General features: G+C 41.6%; 1 protein-coding gene across 10 annotated transcripts in view; it reads right to left on the reverse strand.

Annotated features, from left to right (window-relative positions):
* FBRSL1 (fibrosin like 1) overlaps positions 1–18,399 on the reverse strand; it is a 679,286-nt gene that overhangs the window by 358,110 nt on the left and 302,777 nt on the right. For 8 of the 10 annotated variants that reach the window (XM_090062033.1, XM_090062034.1, XM_090062032.1 and 5 more), the window contains exon 3: positions 293–394. The exons of the other annotated variants lie outside the window; for them this stretch is intronic. In XM_090062033.1, the coding sequence (XP_089918159.1) occupies positions 293–394 (102 nt within the window). The remainder of the gene's footprint in view (positions 1–292; positions 395–18,399) is intronic. 10 annotated transcript variants of the gene reach the window in all.

An 18,399-nucleotide genomic window follows, 5' to 3' on the forward strand; every position in this document is an offset into this window, starting at 1 on the left:
TCCCCCTTCCCCCACCACCATCTTGAGCCCTCTTTCCCCTCAGGAATAACAATTCCATTTTGTTTTCCCATCTCTGATCTTTCGCTTATCATATTATTTGCACCATGATTATAGTGTTTGCAAGGCAGCTCAACCACTTATGCCATAACACTCAATCATGACATAAAAAAAAAAAAAGTTATTACACAGTGACCTCTGGATGCCAACATTTGTTCAGTGAGATTTATGAAAAGCCATGTCAGCAACGGGAATTGCTGCAATGAAGCAACGCTTGCTTCTGAATGGTACTTACATCACTGAGACGGTCCCTTGAGCTGCTCCGCTGAGAGCTTGTGGCCTCCCTTATGCTGTCTTCCTCACTATTTCTGCCACTTCTGCTCGTAGGGACCTTCATCTGGAGGGAGCAGAGAAAAAAAAGTAAAGTATTTTCAAGCACTGCTGTGCCTCCTGTTTCTTAGGTCATGGAGAGCATTTTCATCTCAATACTTTCACTGCAACTTGGAGAAGTGCTTGAGCGCATGGGGCTTCCCTAAAGATTGTGTTGCCCACTTGCTTCAGTGGGGTTTTTTATTAACATTCAAGGACCAGGTAAATATAGCACTCTCGGAAGGGGAACATGCTGGGCCAATGGCTATGACCCCAGCAATAGTGAGCGAAACATGAAAGGGGTTTCTATTGCAGCAGACTACTAATCAACCTCAGTTCAGACTGGATCATTTCAGTGCTGAAGACTCTTCTAACTACATTCACTTGTTGTTGTATTGGAATCCCCATCCCCAAATTATTGAGATTCCATTATATATGTTTAAAAGTTCATTGGTGGTCTCACAAAAAAGGAACCAATCTTCTTTCCCCAACAGATTAAAGCCATTCATTTACATGGAATCAAACTTTTCGAGGTCATATTTTTCCTTGAAGTCTGTATGCGGGAAGTTCACATAAGGCCAGTGTTATCTGTCCTAAGAAAGCTCAACACATCCTTGGAAAAAGTGCCAAAGAAAGGTAATCCATGTGGTTGCCATTACCCTGGCAAAATAAAGATGCGGAAGCATGTGAACTATTTTGTTATTCCCATGCTACTATACTCATTTTACACCTGGGAAGCTGAGTCAAAAATAGACTAAGGACTGGATTCTCAAATGGATGTAGGTGCTTCTCCCACTGATTTCAGTGGGATCCAGTACCTAAAAACTATTGAGGAGCTGGGGCTCAGTGACTGGCCAAGGGTCACCCACAAAGTCTACAGCAGGGCAAAAAACCAAACCTGGGTACCCTGGGTCTAATGCCCTAATTACTCAGTCATCCTTCGCTTCCCTTACTCACCCTTCCCTGTCTTACTTCTGGTCTTGCTTAAATGTGAACCCAGGGCACTGAGCACTCCTCAATCTACAGCAGGAATAAATTTAATTCCACAAAGTGCAAAGGGGCATGAGTACAGGACAGACGTGTCAGTCATTGCTACATGCCTGGGATCATTTACTAACAAATTATTCTGCTAATTCCCTTGTGAAATATTGGGCAGGAGGAAGTGTTTGATTTATTAACAGATTCTATTTATATCAGTTTGGTTCTATTTAAAATTACACTATTTAAAATACCGTCTTGTACAAATGCTTACTTTTAATGGCAATAAAATCCCCTTGTTCCTCTCACTGCTATTTCACTGCATAATCTTTAATTCAGCAAACTACTGTAAATATTTTACCCATCACTTGAATACAATATTATAGCCACAGAGAGGCAAAATATTAACCTGCTGTAGAGAATAAACTACACTCAGAGACCTCAGAGACCAGAAAAAAATCACTGTGACCATGTAGTCTGTTTTTTTTCCTACATAACACAGGCTGAAATAATTCCTGCTTGGACTAGAGCACATGCATTGAAAAACTTTTCTAGAACTGGTTTAAAAATTCCCACTGATGAGGAATTCACCATCGTCCTTGATAAATTGTTCTGATGATTAGTTACCTTCATTGTTTGCACCTTACTTATAGTCTGAATTTGTCTAGTTTTAGCTTATTATAGCTTTGACTACTAGATTGATGATCCTTCTATTATCAAACTCCTGCTCTCCGCAGGTATTTCTAGACAGTAATCAAGTCGACTCTCAACCTTTTCTTTCTTAGGAACACAGGACTGGAGGGGACCTCCGCAACTCCAGAGCCCAGCACTGCAATGGCCTACCGTTCCAACGGCAGAGAAGTCATTGGTTAACATGTTCAGAGGATCTGAGGAAGAGGACCACATCTCAAAGAAGGCAGTGCTCTTCTTCTCCCCTCCCACAAGTCCTTGCCCAAAATGACCTGGGGATAAATTCCTTCCTGGCCCTACATCTGGCCATGACTTCACCCTGAGAAGAAGAGCAAGACCCTCTATGTCAGGAACCTATGAGGTTTGCAAGTACTGGCAGAAGCTGCAGCACATCCCATACAAAACTCTTAGCCTTAGCGTTGACCAACGTCTGATGCTTCAGAGGAAGGTGAAAGATCTCTGCAAAAGCCAATAAAGCATTTATAGCAGGGAAACAATTCCTTCCTGGTTCCTACAGGGGACCAACAAATGCCCTGAATATGCAAGAGTTAAATCAAACAGACTGGCTTCCTTAAGTTTTATGTCATAAAGCATAATGTCTTCCAACCCTCTCACCATTCTTTCGGTTCTCTGAACACTCTTCAGTGCATCAGCTTCCTTGAGTTGTGAACACTATAACTGCACGCAGTATTCCCACAGTGGTTAAACATCATGGTCAGAGATCCCTGCTTGTACTATAATTTATCTACTTCTACTCAGGATTCCCATGTTTCTACATCCAAGCCAGCAGCATCACACTGATTGGCCAGGTTGTCTCAAGGACTCCCCAGCTCATTTTTTTAATTACCTGCTTATCAGACAAGGACCCCTCACCCCAATACACCTTATTCCTTGAAGTTGGACTTGACATTTGTTTGTACTAAAATGCACACTATTTGCTCAAGTCCAGCCTATTAACCCACTAGATCAGGAAGCTGTCTTTTTGATCATTTACCACTTCCCCCTCTGTGTGAACACACTCACCCTATGATTAGTCCCTATTCGCAATTACAGTTTGAGACAAACCAGACAGCAAGTTTTTAATCCATTTGGTATATGTCATGATGATTTTATATCATTCTACTTCCTCAATCTACATTCCATAGATGCTCCCCTATTTACTGGCATTTACTTATACCGTCTTTCTATCCTTTAACTCTTTGTTCTTCATCAGTGGATTCCTTTTCCAGTTGTTCTGTTATTTTTACTCAGGGCTGAAGTCAGGCTTCCAGACCTATAATTACCTGGGTTGTCCCATTTACCCTTTTCTAAATATTGGTGCATCTGCTTTCATTCCATTCTTCTGGAACTTCTCCAGTTTTCCACTACTAATTGCAACATCAACTTTAGAAATCAAGAAAGCTCACCGGCTGGCTCTTAAAACTACTGTATATAGCTTATGCAGACATGCCCGTTTTTAAAAACTCTAGCTTTAGCAGCGCCTGCTTAACATCCCTTTTTGTCACTGTTAAAATGGAAAGCATTTTATCATCATCATCACAGAATAGCACTATATCATCTGACTTTTGTGCTCAAATGCAGGAAATACATCGATACATAGAACAGTTCTGTCTTTTCTTCATTATTATAGATAATTCAACCAATTCCCTACAGTAAGGGACCAATATGATTAACTAATATTTCTCATCCCCTGAAAGACTGCTAAATCTGGATTGAGATGATAGCACCTTTCAGATACCTTCAAACAATGCCTAGCCAGCAACAAGCTAAAAAAAAAAGATCCTGCTGCTTACAATCTCTAAACCTTCTTGGGCCCCAATGTTCAAACAAAAAATATAAAGCAAGGGAAAGTCAGCAATAATTTCAAGTTAAGGGTTTTACCCAACCTGTTCCCAACAGATCCCAACCTTCTGCTATTTTTCTTGAGGAGAAGGAGGAGGAGAAGTAGGAGTAGTAGCGGAAGTGGTAATGTTAGTAGCAGCAGCAGCGGTAATAGTAGTAGTATATTCTCCTATCACCTGTTTCTTTTCTTCAAAGTTCATTAAAGGGAAACTACACCTACACACACAGAAACAAATTGAGACAATTTGACCTGACAAGGTCTTGCACAGGCAAGCAAATTAGAAGCATCACTGCTGCCATTAACCTTTCCAAGTAAATATCAATTATTAAACTTGCTGCACTACCTCTGTCCCCAGTTTGCTGCTGTGAATTAAGAGGGTCATCAGCCTTTTTGACAGATCTTGTTCATTTACACCTGCTGCCTGCCAGCAGGGGAGCCCACACATCCACAGCCGGAGTGCTGAGCCAAGCTGCCTTAATTCATCAGTAATTACCCTAATGAGCCACATGCAGGACTGAACTAGGAGGACAAGTTGTTCTGCTAAATGGATGCATTGGTTTCATGGGCACTCTCCACAGATCTGGGTATTAGCAAACTGGTCAAATGCTTGTTTCTTGAAGTTGCTCCTGGCTTGACTGCTTGATTTCCAATCAGCTTCTCTGAACGTGTGGCTTCTGGCCATATCCTAAGGATTGAGCCTTACTCTGAAATCTGCCACCCCTCTTCAAAAGAGCTGGTTACCTATGAAGGATCCTAACATTAAAAGCCCGTCTCATCTTTGCACAGGGAACCTAAGTATAACAAAACCAGATAATTGCTCCCCCTATCCCTCACCTCTTTCTCTCTCCCCCTGTTTGGTTGTCTGGTGTATTCTACAACTCTTTCGACAGCGAACAGCAGGAGAACTCTAACATGGACTTTCAACTTCATCATCCAGACCAACAACACTACACCTACACAGTAACTTTGGGAGCTGTCAGCATTAGTACAATACTATGCATTAGTGGAATATCCAACAGAGAAGGATGTAACATGCATTTTACCAATGTACTGCAGTAGCATCATCACCTATTATTACACATTTCAAATGCATGAACAAACAAAAAGAACCTGCATGTTCAAGTGTTAAGGTGGCATGGTTCATTGGGGGGGGGGGGAATCTGCCCCTCCCCCAGCTCCTGCATGAACACTGCTCTTTCTGAATATTTTTTTTTAAATGACCAATTTCAAGAAATGAAGTTGCCAACATCTTTTTAGGAAAGTTAAACCCAAACAGTACAAGAGGATGAGTATGCTGGATAAATTCTCTCTTCTAAGAGGTAAACTCTGTCCCTATCTAGATCCCAGTTCAACAATATGTTAGTCCTACCGCTTTTAAAAAGCATTGAAGTGCATTGCCAAATTCAGTCGCTACTAAAGTTAGCCAGGTTGTCTGGAAGCTGAATTTATTCCTGCATTGTTTAAATGCAGCTTCTCCTTGATACACGATATATCAAAGAACATGCATGTTGCAATGAAAAGCTGGCAGTTATCACCCCTGGACTTCCCTGCTAGCTATGTTACAATCCTAACCACAGATCACAAACCTAGCTTTTAGACTATAAAGTCTCCTTTCCACCAAACAAGCATCTCAAACCAGAAGCTGATTTGGCAAGGGAAAGTTTAGGTAAAAAGGCACAGGGAGATTCGAAAGGCTGCCAGGCTGCATGCTCCTGGACAACAAAGCTGCATGAAAGCCAAGAGTTATGAACCTCACACCTTTGGACATCATGTAGCATGATTAAATATCATAACTCATTCCAGCAATAACTTCAGCTCTCATTATATTCCATCTCTGCCTTTCTCTGCTGCTACTTCATTTTATTTATTTATTGCCCTCCAGTCTTTTCCTTGGGGGGGGGGGGGGGGAATGTCCACAGACTGCATGGGGTCCTCCCTCTAGAAAAGAGCTTCTTTTTCATTATCACTGCACCAGCTCTCAACCCCTGCTTTTTAATCATAATAGATCAGTCCACTCTCCATTGACTTCAGCTTTTCCGATGTCATAGGAAAGCACATTTTTATTTGGTGCACCTATTTTCAAATCGCAGGCACGCTGCCCCTGCTCATTATTAATAAATACACTCCGATTTATCAGAAGCTCCGCTGGAGTGCCACAGGGAGCCTGGGGCAAAAGGAGACAAATTCTTTTCTTAAGTTGTTCTGAAAGGTGCTGGGCTTACCGACCCTCACCCCCATTAACCTAGCAAAGCTAGTTCGCTCCTACTGGGAGCTCCACAGCTTGCACAGCGGCAAACTCGGACTGATCTTGTGCCATCTCAATATATTTGTTCATTATCTTGCGCACACACAGAAGCATTTGGAAATGTACTCGGGGCACAGGCCAAATTGAATCATCTGCCTTCATTTTCCACACGATCTGAAGCTACAGCTGCTACAACAGGCTGTGGGATTTTTATTTTCCTTCCCTAACCGTTTTTATCTCTCTTAAAGCCACAGCAGTCTGCTTTTAAACCCCTTGTCATTTCTGGTTTTTGTGTTAAGTTTCTCAGAACAGGTTCTACAAACACAATCAAATTTACTGATGCTTTATCGGGAAGAGAGGGGGTGGGCTATATCCCGAAAGCAGCACAGAATGCAGCCCCTGTTGGGGAAAGACATTAATATTCAGAGATGTCTTCTATGGTGGCTCAGATGGGTCTATTGAGCCATTAATCCTCTGGCCTCTTGTCGGTGGACAAGAAGTGGCAGGAGTGGCAGCTGCCTACCCCACATACTGGTTAAGACCCTTTACTTAGTTCGGGGAACAGAGGTTTGGTCTACAACCCTCAACACACTTTCCCACATCCAGAAAAGACAGGCGCAGGGAACCCCATACAGCATCACAACTGAGATATGTCCACTAATAAAGCAGTGTCAACCTGATAGAAAGGCTGGATTCCCTTAAAAGCTCAGAAAAACAGGTGTCTTTTTCAGTTGCGCTGTGCAAAAGGACAACATTCAGGATTGCTTTGCCCCTATCCTGGCAAAATTCAGATGAGCTCTATTTTCTTACTGGCAAAGGCAGCTCCAGGAAAGCCAGGTACACTTTGCAGTCAATGCGCGCCAAAGGGAAAGGTCACATACTAATTTTTAGATCAGTGGCTTTCAAGGCGTTGCCCATTGCTGCTGTTTACATATCTATACCATGCTGGTGATGAATGCACTAAAGGTTAATACAGTCTCCCTTCTAAACAGGGTTGGCAGCATTTGATTTTTATCAGTACAAGATAACAAACGTTCATTTCACAGACCAATGAAAAAAATATTTCCATCATTAATGATCAAAATGCATATAAAGGGGACATAAGAAAAATCATGGCTGATGAAGTGTGTGATGACAGGGGGGAGCATTGTGCTGACTGCAACTCCCAGAAAACCCAGGGGACTGGGAACAAAGGAAGAGGAAGTGACAAAGCAGACGAGGGACCACTCGATGATAGTCTTACAGTAGTGATGTTTGTTGCGGCAAGTGGTTAAACTGCACTATAATAATACTATATTGTCATTAATAAATTGTCTGTCCCCACACTCCTAATTTCAAGCAATCCTGAAAATGCAAATCAATAAAAATCAAAATAAATGCTTAAAAATAAATGTTGATATTATCTGTTGAAATAATTTTAAAAAATCCAAGTCTGCCAAACCTGCTTATAAATTAGCTTGCCATGGAGAGGCAACCCAGGAAAGAATTTCTTGCAGGTGTTTCAGGCTGCCAAAACTTATTTTGGGTTTCAGACTACTAGCATGGTTGTGAACAGCTGTTCCTTCCAAAAACTTCTTGAGGCTGGGGAGTCCTTAATACAGGGCCTGTCCCCTTCTCAGCATAAAAAATGTTTATCAAACACAAAAGACGATAATGTCTAAACTATACTTTTGGGAAACTTCCTTGCTTGCCATCTCTTCAGTTTGATCGTGAATGCATGGCTAATGTTTCTCTCTGGTAAACTATCAGTAATAGTGACCCTTCTGCACTAAGAGACAACAAACTGTTTTAATAAATATAAATTGACAATTTAATTAAAATATAGTTCAAAAAGTACTATTTGTGGAAGAAACAGTCTGTTAAGGGATTCCACACAAGGCTAGTTCCGTATGTTTTAAGCTGCCAACAATAAGCAGCAGTGATATACACCTCACGGAGCTCTACCGCCAGTGATTAAAGAGCAGGCTGGAATTATAAACGTCTGTTTTCCAGCAGGAAAACAAAATAGTCACCGAGTTGCCTCTGGTTTTAATGCTCAAAACAAAACAAACCATTTGGTTTAAAAAATGTACTTCTTTAAACCTGAAAAGGCCCATGTATCAAAACAAGGTGGAATCAGCTAAACACATTACTTCTGACTTGTTTCCTTGAAAATCCAGCCTTAATGCATTCTAACAAAATTTATCTATCCCAAGCATACCACATAATGAGATCAACTGGGAAAAATATCAGGCTTGTTTGTATATTTTATACTTGCTCTAACTTGGCAGTTTGGAGATTATGTATTCCCCAGGTCCCTCCTTAAATCGTTTCACACGCTGCAATTTGATTTTCTTTGCTTGCCCTTTTCCACAATTTTTTTGATACATTTTATTGAGTTCTGGCTCAGAGGGAAACGTTCCCTTTGAATTAAGGGTGCAATCATTTTTTCTCTAAATAAGGACATATGGCATAGAAAGCAACATTATGGTTCAAGGATTTTATGATTGAAGTAGGACTTGTTTTAAAAAAAACGACAGTACCATCAAGTTAGATTAGACTGGGTTTTCTAATTAGATGGTTTTGCTATGTATCTTGTGATAGGCTATCATAGATATGGCTCATTTTTTTATTGTAACATGTCAATCTTTGTTTACTGTCACAAGGAGGAGGATGGCAATAGTAACGTATTGTGGTATACCAGGGCATTTTTATTCATCTCTCTGTTCAGTCAGGATGGAGACATTATCCAGGACTTAAAAGACAGCACTGGGTTCCAGGCCACTGGGTTCATATCCTGGCTCACTCACTCACACCGGGGCAGGTGACTTAATTTTTACTTTAGTTTGCAAATCTGTATAATCGGAGCAAATATTTATTTACTTCACAAAAGTATGAGTGCAGGTATGAGCTTAAATGAATGCTTGCAAAACAACTTGTGATTAGCCGATGCAAGGTGCTATATATAAGCAAATAATGACTGATATCAGTATTCAGAAATATTATTGGGGCAACGTTTATTTTGCAGAAATCAAGCAATGCAAAATTAAGAGATTCTCCTTGTCACTGATTTTAACAGCCTTCTGCACTGTTAACAATAACACTCCTTATCATTGGTGGTTTGTGTTTGTTTCCATTTTTAATCAGGTTTTCCTTGTTTGTTTTTAAAGGGAAACAAGGTTGGAGGGGGAGGAAATACAGTAGCTATTCATTTTGGTCAGTCTGCTGGCTCTGCAGTCTTTGCCAAGGGAAGCTGTGCGTGCCCTTCCTAAAAGTCAGTGCAACACCCTGCACTGAACTCGACTGAGCCGGTCAATAAGAAACACTTGCAGGCCAACTTTTAGATGCGTCTGCAGCAGCAGTGGATTGTAACTCTAGACATTCCCTGGCTCCTAGGCAGGCCTTCCTGGGCTAGCTCGCTCCTTTCTACAGGTATAACTGAAGATGGAGCAGTCCTTTGCCTCCCCTTGTAGCAGCATGACTAGCAGAGTAGCTTAAAGACATAATTGTTAGTAGCAGTTGCCTTTTCTATGCTGGAACCAACTCAAGACGCGGTTGCAAAGATTTTCACAAACTCCTTAATGAAGGCTGGCCCGTGTTGTGGAATAAAGCCTACAACATATTCTTATAATAGGTTATGCCGTCTTTACTGGAAGCTTACTGTAAATGCAGTAGCTGATGCTTATTTTGGAAGCAAGCTGATGCTTAAATGGGCAAAACTGCTTGATTTTACAGCTGCCATCAGACATATATAGCAAGCTGCCCTCTGCATGCCCCCATCTATACTTGGCAGATGGTATTAGACAGCTGGAAAAATCTGGGTTTGACATACATCAGTGGTAAACTGTATCAACGTAGACCAGCTAGTGTGTGTGTACATGTGCAATCACATGTGGGTGTGTTTGCGCATGTGTGCATATTTGCCTTCTGAAGGATAAATAGCTGAGCTCCCAATCATTCCTAGTCCATTTAGTTAAAGTTTATTTCCCACAACAGGTGGCATGCAGAAGATATCTGGTGTTTCCTCTCCTCTCTGTTTGGAGAGCCAGACAACATGACAAAGGAGGCAACTTGTAATTTTGTGGCTCATAGCATAGACAGCAAGCACACGCAACCTGTGGTAGCCCTTGATTTGTTACGAGGGATAATTCATTTGGTCCTGTTGCGAAGACAAACATAAGCAATGGTGAGAAGAAAAAGCAGGATTCTCTGCATTCAGTGAGGCATCTTTGGCTGTGTTAGGTAAAAGAAGTTAAAGGAGCCTGCAGCCACAAAGTGACTGAAGAGGCAAGACCTGCAAGCCCAATAGCAACACTACTGTAGCTGGAGAGAGGCGAACCTTATAACGACCTGTGCCAAAAAACTGGCTTCTAATAATTACTGCCCCACCTGGGAAATTCAGGCATAAGCCAGATGCCTTACCTACAATTTAATTTAGTGATTGGTCTAAAGGAATAATGGCCAATAAATATTGAGAGAGAGAACAGAGAGCCAGATACTAGGTAAGATTTGTAGCTCTGACTTTCACACTTAGGTGGTTAGGATATGACTTTCAATCATAAAATGCTCCCGTTTACATCCGATGGAAGCAGATATGCTACATGTAGTAAGAACTCTGACAAACATATGTAGTGAAGATGAACAGTATTTTTGAGTTGATACTGTCTGGTCTTTAGGCTGAAGAACACCGGTGCTGCTGGCCCACTGAAACCACAGTTGTAAGGCAAGCAACACGGACTATATGACTGAGCCACTGATTGACTGAGCTTCAATTCAGCAAGGCTGAAGATGTGTGAGGCTGGAGCCAATGGAGTAAATTAGGCTGAGTTTACACAATGCTTTTAAACATCATGTAGGAGGCAATCAGAACTGACAGCTTTAACATTGCTGTCATCTACGCATACAGATACCATCTATTAAAGGCTAATATCAACAGCTGTGCTGTTCAAAGCAACTGTAAATTTAATATACATATTAAATTGTCCAAAGCTGCAAGAGATGCTTCATAATAAGTTAGGAAATTCAACCAAGAAAACCATCCTTCAGTTTAGTGGTGCATTTCTCTGTTGGAAATCTCATTCATCACGAAGGAGGAGATGAAGGAAAAAAGCTGAAACCTGTAAAGTACCTTCAGAACAGAAAACAATGAATGAAACCTTGAGGTTGGTATTATCAGATGAGGCAAGAATGTTCAATAAATAATTTTGCTCTGTATTTGGGAAGACGCAGACTGATATACTTACAACACAGGAGGAAAATTAAGTATTTTCCAGTCCATTGGTGGCAAAGGAGGGTTCCAGATAACACTTATTAGGAATAGATATTTCAATAGAAAAAGACAGATAACATGCACCCAAGAGTCCTCAAAGGGTAGGCTGAGGAAATATCTGGCCCACTGATATTATTTTTTAATACATCTCAGAAAACGGTAAAATGTCCAAAGAAGGGAGAAATGCACAAGTCATACCAACAGTTAAAAAAGGACAAAGGGGATGATGGAGGTAATTATAGGCATGTAAGCCTGACATCAACCCCAGACAAAATAATGGGAGCGATGATATAGGATGCAAAAGATACAAACAAAGAACATAAGCCAAGATGGCTTTACAGGCAATGGATCTGATTTCATTCCCTGATGAAGTTCTCAGATTGGCTGCTCAAGTTAACCATGTAGAAGTAAAAGAATCCTGTAAGGCTTTTTACTGAATACTGCATGGCATTCTGGTAGAAATATAAGCAACTATATAATGTCAATAAAGCACAGATTAAAAGGTTAAAACTGGCTAACTGACATTGCAAAAAGTAGTTGGCAATAAGGAATCATCACTGACCATGGCTTTTCTAGGACAGTTAACTAGAGATTGGCAGCAGGCCTGAGGTTATTCAACAGTTCCATCAGTAATGTGGGAAAAGATCATTAATCACTGCTGGTAAAAGATGTAGATGACAAATACTGTTGAAGTGGTAAACAGTGATCATCTAGCTGTTGCTTGTCAAGATAAGCCCATTCAAACAAAAGCATTTTAACATGCTAAATTACATAATTATACCTCTTGAACAAGGCATGCAGCCCGTACCTGCCAAATGCATGACTGTACCCTAGAAATCAGCAAAGAAAAGATTCAAGGGGTCAAAGGGGACAGAGAACTAAACCTGATCTCCCAGCCTGATACCACGGCAAGGGAGGGGTAATATGAAAAGGGGAGTGGCAAGGAGGAGTAGAGGGGCAGTTTTTTACCTCTGCACACAGCAAGGGTGAGACTGATACAGGTACACTGGCTGCGCCTCCTAGAGTCCAAGTTTTACAAAAAGAAGGTAAAAAATTGGAGAGGGTGCAGAAAAGAGCAACAAAAATGAGTCAAGGGCTAGAAAAAATGCCATATAGGGAGAGACGTAAGAGCTTAACCTGTTTAGTCTATCGGAGGTTTCTTGATTCTAATACGATATCCACGTTTGTTAATGGAAAAGGCATAATGAGAGCTAATAGCAATAGGACAACAAATTTTGACCAGGGAGGATAACTGAGTAATGGAACAAATTGCCATGGTTAAGAGGAACTTCTCCTTTTTGTTGTCTTCGAAGTCCTGGTTGAAGACATGCTACAGCCATATACATGTTACTGGGCTTAGTACAGGTCTAACAAGGTGAAATGTCATGACATATGATCTACAAGAAGTTTGGCTAGGTCCAACAGGCCATTCTAGTCTGAAAACTTTATGGATCTGTGACACTGAACCTGAAGAAAACGTCAAAAAGCTAGAAGGACAGTTCTAAATGTGAACTTTTATGTAAGGAATTATTGACAAAGATGTTGGAGACATGACCTAGGAAAATGGTGACAAACCTGACGCAAAAAGTAGGATAGATGATTATGGAATCAGAGTCCCCCTACCCCATGGCTAGCTTTAAACAAGGTATAAGGGCATCAACCACACTGTAGCTAAATCAAGACAGGCTGCTGGCAGGCTGCACAAACTTGCCTGGGATCCAGGGGGGTCTGTGGCAGCTGATCCTGCTCTGCTATTTAAAGCCAGCACAGGAATGTCTACATCATCTACAGTCATACCTCTGAATCACAGTGTAGACATACCTCTGCCCCCTGATCCTGAAAACATTTTCACGTGACTGACTCCATGCTCGAGAACAAGTTGCATACGCCTTTGCCAGGCTTGTGCCAAAAGTGTTAGATAAGGAAAGCATCCTCTTGATCAGCCGCTTAATCTCCCCTTGTGGGATAAAGCTGCTCTTTATGATACATTTATAGTACTGTGCCCATTTAGTTTTAAAAGCCCCAAGCATAGGCTTCCACCACCTTTTTTAGATTGTTCTGCAGACTGAAGTACAATGTCACTGTCAGGAGTTCTTTCTGACCTTCTGTCCAAATTCAATTATCCCATCCGTGTCCATGCTTCATACTATAATACAATCTCTCATGATATTTATATTCTTCTACTATTTTCCTGATCTATGTGCCCCCATACATGCCAAGTATTGCTCAGCCAAGTTGCACACACAGAGTACCTTGTTCCATCTTCCCTTTGAAGCCAATCCCCTCAAATCCCTTGAAGATTATGATGTTCATCTGACTTCCCTTTAATTTATCAATGTATTTTGGATAATACAGTGCCCAGAAATAAATAGAAATAAAGGTTTCTGGTGCGATCCCGCCTGACATGGTCCATATTCCATATTTGTTCTGCTTGGTTATGCAACCCCTCAGGGCACTGGCTTCTTGTCTACAGCCATATTACATTACTGTATTCATGTTTCTCCCTCTCCTTGATTGTGCGCGCTTTGGATTAATTCTCCCTATAAATAATCCTAGAGGGTTGAGTCTTTGCCAAGTTTGCACTACGTGGTAAGGTCAATGCAGGGCACACACCTGACTAACGGCATCACAATTCATGCTGTACGGGACTGGCAAGGTGCCACACACGATGCTGCATCCCCTGTCCCCCTCATCTTCAGCATGAAGGCAGGAGCAACTTTGTTGTAAAGACCTTCTCTTTTCCAGTGGCAACAAATGAAAGCTGTAGACAGATCTGAAGAGACTAATTTTGACAGCACCTCTTGCCCCTTCTCGGATGGAGTACACTAACAATAATAAGGGCCACCACCAGAAAAATATCAACGGTTGCTAGAATCCAATATATTCCAGAATTTGCCTATAGTTATGGCTGGTGTTTCTTATACCATGGCGTGGTCAATGCTGATCATTTAATGGCAGCCTTCAAACTCTGTGGGGTGTTTTTTTTCCCATCCAGTAGTTCACAGCAGCAGACTATTCAGTTATCTTTTAGATATTCACTCAGACATCCTCATGCGTGCCACGTGGTTGGACATGCTGAACATCTGGGAGTCCTGCTCTATTACTAGAATTCCTTGGTATATGCACAAACAACATGCATGTCCCATACTGTGGCCTTTCCGATATGCATTATATAAATGGACAGCCATTTAACTTTTCATTTTAGTTCAACTATATGAGTGGCACATATCAAAACTACCAAGATACCAGATCCACTTCCATCAACTTCACACTGGCAGAGGTTCCTGCTTGCAGAGATGGGACTCTCCAGGAGAGAATGAGGTCGGTCATTTGAACTCTGCCCATCTGTAACCCTCAGAGTATGCGCTCTCCCCAGGCTCGCCGGGAGTCCCTTCAGTATTTTGCTCTCCTGAATCCCCAGCTTCCTACACCCTGAAAGCCACTCTCAGGTCCTTGGCTTCAGGGCAGAGTTAAGAAAAAAATACCTTCCTCAGCGCAGCCTAATTAGGAATCATCCCGCATTTCCCCAAAGGGCTCTAAAACCTGCTAAAAGTGCTGGGGATCTCAGGAGATTTGCCCCGTCTCCCTGACTGCAAACTGAAGGCAAACCTTAAAAATTACTCCCTCAAATCTGCATGTACGTGCTTCAGAAGCATTAGGAAACACTGAGAGCAGCTTTGCTGTCTGCTTGTTGATTGGAAATTGTGTTCACTCATTACAATCAGTCAAAACATTAAAGTGTTGCTGGGGGAAACGTCCAGCAAAGCTGCAGGTCCCGCTTCCCTACTACAGATTTGGTGATCAGGAGAAAATGCATTAGAGGGACCATCAGAACCAAAGTTTGCTCCGAAAGGAAACATATAGACAATTTCCCCCCGGATACCTGGGGGATAAACTGTTTACCTTTCAGCATCCTGAAGAAGAGGAGAAAAAATCATAAGAATAATTAAAGCCAAAGCAGTTCAGGTGATGTCCCTTGATAATTTTCTGCCCTGAATAACCAAAAAGGGTGACAATTATTTCGGTTAATTATCATGGTGTTTTTCTTTGAGATTAACATTCAGAGCCAAGGACTAGAAAATAGATCTTCAGAAGTCAGCACTGTGATTAGGACAAGCAGAGAGCTCTGTGGAATAGTTGTTTGTCACTTAATATATACAAGGGACACAGTGAATTATCCAAAGACATAATGAAGTAAACAGAACGGGGAAGGCTTCATGGAGGGAGCCTGGGATTCTGCCGTTCAAAGAGAAGGGCTTTGTGTTCAGCTCTATACACTGTTTATATACACACGTACACACTATACCACATCTCGGGAAGACAATGTTAATCATCTGGAATAAACTTCATACAATGCTTTGAGACTGGCCTTATTCTACATTAGCTTGTGCAAAGAAGATTTTCAAATTTTTAATAGAACATTAGAGTTTGGCCCAAAGTAATGTCGCAACTCTGACTCAGAATCACGTTTTGTAGACTACAGTATGCTCCGGTTCATTTAGCAAATATTTATTCCCTCATCGCATACAGATCCATGGTCTATCTTCAGTCACAGATCTCCTTTTGGTCAGGAAGTTTGTTTGCTTTTCCACTGCAGGTATCAAGGGCTGGTAGATGCTAACAGAAAGCAACAAACCCTCCACAGAAAGGAGATCTTCACTCTCCGAGAACACCCAATTTGCTATGGCTCGCTTAGCAGGTCTTAAAATTTTACAACAGCATGTAGCACGCTAGAAGGATTATTTAGTCCCACTGACACACATCCAACAATAGACGGGAAGTCATGCCTTCTGAACTACGTAAAACCTTTTGACTGATGACTACAGACAAGTTAGAAAAGGCTTGTTCCTGGGCAGAGAAGGTGACCCTTAAGTCTGAGCAGGATCCAGTGACTCTAAAAGATCTGCCCAGCTCTGAGTGGTGAGGAGGGAGGGGGTTTGTACACAGTTTTGTTCTTTTGAATGGCTCAGTACATTTCTGTGCTTTCACTGAAGAAAAGCAATGCATGTGTGTTTAACAAGTTCCTCTCTACAGCCTCCACGTTCCTTGCTTCAACTCTCACATAGCCCTAAAGACTTTTAACAGAAAAGCAGAATGCCTGTAAAGGTAAATCACTAGAAATGTGTGTATTTATGCTACTGGGAAGACATGACAGGCTTCAGCACTAGTCTAGGGCACGGGTATAAAAAAATATAGCCCCAGGGCCAGATTCAGGCTATGGAGCTCTATCATCCAGTCCTCAGTGCTCCTGTTCGTCTTGGACCAGCTCTGTGCACCCTATACAATATGTGCTAGCCTGGCTGCACACTGCATGCAGTGAGCAGAGCTGGTCTGGTCTGCACTGCACACAGTGCGTATGCAAGGCTGTGCCCAGCTGCAAAGGGCTGGTTTGGGGTACATGCTGCAAGTGGTGCATGGTGCTGGTCTGGAGCATGTGCTGCAGGTGGTACTTGGGCCAGATGGGGCCCCGTGTGTTGGATTCAGAGCTGGTCCAAATTAGTCCCACAGATCAGCCCCCACACTGGAGCCAGTGTGCAGAGCTAGTCCAGTCCAGCCAATCCTGAAGTATGTTGGGTGCAAATACATCAGACAGGTAAATAGTGTAATATGGGAGAACCTGTCCAGGCCTGTGACACTATGGCTACCATCACATCCAGAATGGAGACAGGACAGCTTCAAAATGGACCTGTATCCCAAAAACTTTTGACAGAGCCAAGAGGCTCCCTAAATTGGCAAGATTAAAGCATTCCAATTTTGACTCCCAGAAGCACACAATGGAATGGATGATGTAGTTAGCATTGCAACTGGCTACACTTGATTCCCTGGCCTGAACAACCAGGTACCCATTTATACCCGAGTCACCCAGGAGCTTGTACTTCTAGAGCTGTAGCAAGACACCTTAGCTGCTTTGCCACCATGTCCCCATACCTGTACAATAGGGGGAATAAAGCTGACTGCAACAAGAAGTTAACAGAAGAATTCCCACAACTTCAAATCCCTGAAAATTGTTATGTGGAAAGTGAACATACCTGCCAGAAGTTTATTGGTGGAGCGCCAATACTATAACCCTGGTTGTGTGTAAAACCATTCTACCGCACATGTGTATACAATACTACTTGCACCCACTGTGAATATCCTTTTTGCTCAAACTTTTTAGATTAAGTGCTGTCTACATTATACCTAAGGATTTTCTGTTTTAAGTAATATTATTGTTAAAAGGACACCATCAGCACAGACCTTAAAGAAACAATCTGATCTAAGAAACCAACAATGTTGCCTCAGCAAAACAAAGCAATTAATATCTGAGTTCACAGGGAAATGCATTAGTACAACAGATGCATGTGCATGTATTTTGACCCTTTGGTAAAATGTACTGTTTTGGGGCCAGATGTTTTTGCTCATGCCAAAGAAGAATCCAGCTGCATCAAGCTGTGAATATTTCTTCTGATCTGTCAAAACCTGCTATGAACTAGACGAGAAAAAAACAGAACCCAAGTTTAAAATAGAAGTCTGTTTTCTGCTGGGGATTTTACCACCATCTGTATTTTAAAAGCATTAGTACTACTTGAAGCCCCCTGCAAAAAGTTTGTAACACAATAGGAAAAGCACATTAAAACACCATTCAAATAAGTCTAAAGTCTTCCAGAAAACATGTGGTGAACAGCTAGTGTTGTCTAGTTTTTTCTAAAACCACTTTAAAAGTACTTGTAAAGGCAAGTACTATAAACAAACTGCATGGTCTCCCTTGTAATATTCTGCCATAGTGAACTCAACTCCCAGTACTGGGAGGGGAGCATAACTTACTGGATTTGTAATGGAGGCTACATAAGATTTTCAAAAGAGCCAGAAGGAGTGTTAGGATCTTAATTGCCAAGGAAGCTGCGTTCCTAATCCCTTTGGTCTGCTTTCAAAATATCAGTTTACGCAAAAACTCATTTAACTGAAAAAGCAAGCAGTCTACATTATACATAGCAAAGAAGTTTGGCAGTTACCTGGATACATCTGAAATAAGCTGAATGTACAGCCTTA

This window comes from Crocodylus siamensis, chromosome 9 (genome assembly GCF_052110815.1).
Source record: "Crocodylus siamensis isolate JL-2025a chromosome 9, ASM5211081v1, whole genome shotgun sequence".
Classification (NCBI taxonomy): Eukaryota; Metazoa; Chordata; order Crocodylia; family Crocodylidae; genus Crocodylus; species Crocodylus siamensis.